The sequence below is a fragment of the Arachis duranensis genome, chromosome 9 (assembly GCF_000817695.3).
Source record: "Arachis duranensis cultivar V14167 chromosome 9, aradu.V14167.gnm2.J7QH, whole genome shotgun sequence".
Lineage (NCBI taxonomy): Eukaryota > Viridiplantae > Streptophyta > Magnoliopsida > Fabales > Fabaceae > Arachis > Arachis duranensis.
Genome location: NC_029780.3, coordinates 94,127,239 through 94,133,404, shown reverse-complemented (window position 1 = coordinate 94,133,404; position 6,166 = coordinate 94,127,239). Strand labels below are relative to the sequence as shown.

General features: G+C 32.0%; 1 protein-coding gene across 1 annotated transcript; it reads left to right on the top strand.

Annotated features, from left to right (window-relative positions):
- The first annotated feature begins 1,138 nt into the window (after positions 1-1,138).
- LOC107466252 (uncharacterized) lies at positions 1,139-2,377 on the top strand. The gene has a single exon (XM_016085238.3). The coding sequence runs from the start codon at positions 1,686-1,688 to the stop codon at positions 2,076-2,078; it is 393 nt and encodes a 130-aa protein (XP_015940724.1). The 5' UTR covers positions 1,139-1,685; the 3' UTR covers positions 2,079-2,377.
- The last annotated feature ends 3,789 nt before the right edge of the window (positions 2,378-6,166 follow it).

Here is a 6,166-nt window from a genome sequence, read left to right as displayed (position 1 = left end):
TAAAAGAGAATATTAATTTAAATTAGTTCAAAATTTAGTTTATCAAATTAATTTATCTAATCTAATTTTAATAAAAATAATATAATTCAATTAATTATATGTATTAAATTTTAATTAATAACAAATATCTTAAAAAAAAGACCTTTTAAACATCATTCATCAGTTACCGATCTACAATGTGGAGGCGTAACCCCACTTGTCATCCCTTTAATATCAGCACAAGTCCAGGGCCTAGGAGTGTTTCTAGGCCTTTGCAGACAACCCAATTGTCACATTAGAATTGCAAATTCCAGTAAAAAGGTCATTGAGTATCCCTTCAAAGCTTGTAGGAATGATAACATTCTCAGCACAATATCTCTATAGTTAATGCATTTGATCTCAGGAAATTTAAATGCATTGGGGTCGTAATGGCTATTGGCATGTGAATTGTAGTCGGTGGTCATCTTGAACGCCCATTTCATAGTGTATGACATATATATATATATGTCTCTCACAAACCTTCCTCTTCCAACACCCGTCTTGATCCTCACGCCTGATTCTGTTTGGATGGCTGTCGACAGTCGTGGTTGCGTCAGGCTGAAAAAAAACGAGAGAAGAAGAATAATTTTTTTTAGATGCGGATATAAAAATAAATTTATTTAATTTAAAAAATTAAATAAATATTTTTTAATAAATTTTAAGAATATATTAATAAATATGATAATATAATATATTTAAAAAAACCTAAATATTTATTATATAGATAATATAATCACGTATCGGATTTTAATTTGTTTATATTTTATGTTATCAATATGTAAAAATTTATCATCGTATCAGAATAAACACTTAAAAAAATTAAAAATTAAAAAAAGAAGCATATATGATTACCAATTTGACGATTGTCCGATTAAAGAAAAACAGCTTCCATGGTCCAGTTAGAAAGACGGTGATGCTGCCTCTTCAATCTTCATGGTTGCCCTAACAAACACACAACGCAATCGTCCACAATTATTTAATTAATTATTAATTAATATTTAGTATAGCGAATGAAAGTATGAAACAGAACTTAGTGCGGGCCACAACTGTTATTTAGTGGACACCCCATGGACAAATGCGTAAAACCATATCACCAAATAAATATATCACCGCACTCTTTTCTCCTTCCACACACATTATTATTCCCTTCCCTTCTCTCCCTCTTTTTTCCGTTTCTCTGTGAGACATCCTTCCTCCCCTCTTTCTCCCTAATCGCAATCCCTCTTCTTTCTTTCTCTATCCACTTCACACGGCGGCGCAACACCCGTCCTCTCCTTCCCATCTATATTCTCCGCCCCTCGTTCTCCCAACCAACACCGCTTCCTCCCTCTTCCTAACACCATCAATAACCACATCTATATTTCTCTCTCTTCCATCCATTTTTGTTTTAAATTTTTAATTATTATTCTTATTTTCCTTTTTCTATTTTCTTCACGTCACTTTCTTATCCTCTAATTTCTTCGTTCTTTAATTATTTTCCTTAGTGACTTCTTTCGTTGTGGACCCCGCTTTTCCATTATATTTTCATTTTCGGTTCGAACAACGAAAGAATGTAGGGGAATTTATCGGTTTTACTTCTTTGCCCCTCTCTAAACCCCACGAAGAAGAGAACGTCGCGTCCAAGAGTATTTTAGTTGTGTTGTTTTTACGTGGCATAATCTAAGGCCATGATGATGAGTCATTACCATCACCGCAGGATGCTGCCACCTGGCAACACCAGAAAGCGCAAGCTCGCAGACGAAGCTGACAAGCCGATTGAGCCGAAAAACACTAATCGGCTCCTAGCTGGATACCTGGCTCACGAGTTCTTAACCAGAGGGACCTTGTTTGGGCAGAAGTACGAGCCTGAATCGGGTGAGATCTCGGCTGTTGTGGACCCGAAGAAGAGCCAGCCGAAGCAGTTGGTGCAAGCCGCGGAACCGAGCCGAGACCTGGTGAGGAAGAAGGTGCAGAAGGAGCAGGATAGTTACGGTGAGGTTGCGAGCATAATGAAGACGGATGGGATCCACATAAAGGGAATCGTGAACCCCACGCAGCTCTCACGATGGATCCACATGTGAGATTCTTCATTCTTGGGTTCGCGCGTCGGCTTCGTGGTGACGTAGCGGATTTTGATTGGATGGTTGTGTATGGAGAAAGAAACGTCTTGGTTTTTAAGGTATCGTCACTCGCGGCGAGCGCGTGAGTCATTTGCGGTTAACTGCTGCTGCATAGTGCACAAGGTTAGTTTTGATATTTGAAGAGTGGGTAGAGTTGCGCGGTGTTGTTGTTGAGAAAGAACGATGTTTGTACTTGAAAACTGTATTTTATTTTCTTATTCTTCAATCTTCTCGATTAGTTTGTGTTTAATCAATTCTTACATGTGGCGTACTTTGCATTAGGGATAATCTGCGTCCGCGATAGCAAAAGTTTAATACATCGATCAACCACAACAGAAATAGAATATGCATGGATTTATCATCGCTCATTCTCAATATGTTGAGTAATGTTTATTTGATTTATATTGGTACCAAGATTAGCTTGATCTTCTCGATTATTCGATAGAATGTTGGACTTAGCTTAGTTGATGAAGTTCCACACTCCATTTTACCGCTAAATCGGTTCAGTATATCAAAACATCAATAGCTATGATGTGTATGTTTCTCTTGTAGAATGAAAAACAATAGATACGTTTAATATGAAATCTTTTAAGTTTTTTAAATCGTGTGAATTTAATCTTTTAGAGAACGTTAAAAAATAGGCTCATCCTTACCCTCTATGTAAGTAAGTAGAGTGCAGTATTCCTTTTTAATTAAATAGATTTTAGTTTTTTATTTATTATTTTTATGTCAACGATTCAGATTTAAATTTAAAATTTAAAATTTAGATTATTTATTTTATAAATGAAATTTAAAAAAATATAAAAAGATATTTAATAATAATCTCACTTTAATTTCTAAAATAAAATAAAAATTTAAAATTTAGAGGGTGTAAATTTTAGAGGATATAATTTAGACTTTTAAAGAGCGACTGCACTTTGCATTAACTTTTGTCCGACATTTACATACACTATAAAAGATTATCTTAGCTTAAATTAACTGTTTATATCTTATTAAAAATATACTTATATTAAAATATTGAATATTATTTTAGTTATTTGGATAATTAAATTATTTATTTAAAAATGATAATATAATATAATTTTTATTCAAATATAATTATGATTTGAACTTTAATTTTATTAAAAAATATTTGTATATCGTATCTAAATACTTTAATTACTTCTAATTCTATAAAATAAGTTTTTACTTCTGTTTTTCTAAAAAATGTTTCTCTCAATCACAACAAATAAACTCAATAAACGTCTATGGTTATAATTTATGATGCTGTTCTTTAAATTCCAGGGAAAAAACATAAAAAGAAAAGAAAAAAAAAAAGAAGAAAGAGATTGTACAATATACAATCTCAAATAGTATTGTATTTATTGTACAATCTCAAAATATAAATTTAAGTTATACGAGCCACTATTTATTAAGTTATCAAGGATTGAGCTTATGTATATTATTCTTATCTCTTTAAGATGTATGTAGTCGCATCTTAAACAAGTGGAAGCCCTGTTTTTATTAGGTATGTATCGGATAAGATGATACACCGTCACCGATATAGTATAGTATCTTCTTGGTGCGTAGTTCACTATTATTTTTATTCAGCTTGATTATTATACGCAAAACTTATGAATTTTTAATGTATATCCTTTCATGTAATGACGGACTAGTTTGATACATGATTGATGAATCAATGACAAATAATAATGATTCAATATATATGCCATATTTCATGTAGTTTGATGGTATGCATAAAAGAATAAAGTAGCCATAAAGTTCGCAAAGGAAAAACATCATTTCCGTAGATTATTACATCCACGTATGAATGTTGATGACAAAGTTACATCACTGTGCATAATGTTGGTGTTTCCGGTGAAATATCTAAAATAGCTAATATAATAGGTAACTTTTAAAGCTTTTTAGTTTTTATATGTAGCTGTTAATGGAGTAAGCCACAGATATGAGGTGCATGTGTGCTTTACCAGAGTGTGGTGTCAAGTGTGAAGAATTTGGACGGTGTAACAGGAAGAAGTACGATCGGACAGTCCGATTTGCTGGAACAACACAGACGGTCTGAGTTGTGCGTTAACAGTCACATGTCGTATAGGATAAGCTCACCAGAACGGTGCCTCTAATCCAACATACTCTCTTGTTGTCCTACTCCTTCAATCCGAAATCACTCTCAAATTGTCCCTAATCCTCAGAGCCATTCTATTCTCTCTTTTTCTTCTTCTTCCTTCGAGTGGTTCTTCAAAGTACATGAAAAAAATTTAAATAATGTCAAAGAAACATAAAATTAAAAATGTTGATCGTATTGAATTTTATATTGTAAATTATCTCTGTTATTCTGATTATATAAGTTTATTTTCTTAAACTTTTTCAAATTTTAGAATTATAATTATTTTTGTTAAAAAATTTATTTTTTAGTATTGTTGTTAGAAATTTTTTTTAATAGTGTTAGAAATTGTAATTAATTAATTAACTTTTATGATTAATTTTAGAAATTATAATTTTAGGAATTATGATAATTTTTTGTAACAATAAATAAATTAAATTGGTGTATAATTTTTTGTAATAATATTGAGAATTTTGATTAATAATTAGGTTTGTAATATATAATATATTTGTTTTTAGTATTAATTATATGTTTGTTGTTAGCTTTTTAATTGACATAAATATATATGTTATTGTAGTTGAGATTTTAATAATAAAGTTTAACATTATTAGTTAAATAAGAACTGAATTTATTTATTAGTTATTATTATTAATGGTAAGTTAGAAACTGTAGTTAGTGGTATAGAAATTATTATTACTGACCGGCAAATTATCTATGACTAAAATAATTCAATGCTTACCTTAGGAAGAAATATTACTAAAATATTAATATATATATAATAATATCGTAATTTTTAAAAATTATGAAGCATTCGAAATAATTTGTAGGAGTATTGATTAAATTTGTAAGTTAAATTATTATTATTCGGGAATTTGATAAATTAATTTAGTAAAATTAGTTGTTTTAACTGGATTTTATCTGTGATAGCGGTGTATTTTAATTAATATACCTTGTGTAGTTAATTGTCAAGTAAATTGTATTTAGTAAGATTATTTGCATTAATTGTATTTATTCATACATGGTAGTCACTAAATTGTATAATTAATAGAAAGTTTAGCATTAGGCCATTATAATTAGTTACTCTAATTCGAAAATTATTAAATTTTCATAGTACATTAGTGATTTTAATAATTTGACTAATAGTCTGTTATGTTTTTGTAGAGCTCACGAATGTTGATATATGATCACCCACTGCCTCCGAATCGGTACTATTTACAGTTTACCGGTTTTTATCATCCTTCTCAGATTGGAATAGTTCAATGTCAGAAAGTACTGGTAAATGCTCTAATCGAAAGGTGGCACCCAGACACACACACCTTTCACCTTCCGATTGGTGAGTGTGCAGTGACATTGGAGGATGTAGCCGTTATTCTTGGTCTCCCGACGAATGGTCTTCCAGTGACAGGAATCACGTTGAGCAGTTTCGAAGCCTTAGAGGGTGAGTGTTTTCACCAGTTTGGGGTTGCACCGACCAAGTCCGACTGTAGAGGAAGCTGCATAAAATTGACGTGGCTTTGGGATTTAAAAGAACGTTTACAGTTGATTGACGAAAATAGTATTCAGAGGTACGTGAAGTGCTACATTATATTGTAATTGGGTACGATCTTGCTTGGAGACAAGTCTGGGGCATCTGTGCACTGGAAGTTTCTGCCTTTGTTCCGTGATTTTGGTAGTATCGGACAATATAGTTGGGGATCGGCATGTCTAGTGCACCTGTACAGGTCGTTATGCAGGGCATCTTGTTTTAACTGTAAGAAAATCGATGGTCCACTAACACTTCTGCTAGCTTGGGCTTGGATCCGGCTACCATATCTTGCGCCGGTTCCTAGGAAACCCCGCAGTTTTTCGCTATCATACAGGTAACATTATCAACTTACAGAGTATGTTCATATTTATATTTAAATTGTGCAAATGAAATAAATCATTTTAGGTGGCGTAACTGGGAGCT

Coding starts and splice junctions, on each gene's coding strand:
- LOC107466252 (XM_016085238.3), top strand. CDS start 1,686: ATGATGATGAGTCATTACCATCACCGCAGGATGCTGCCACCTGGCAAC.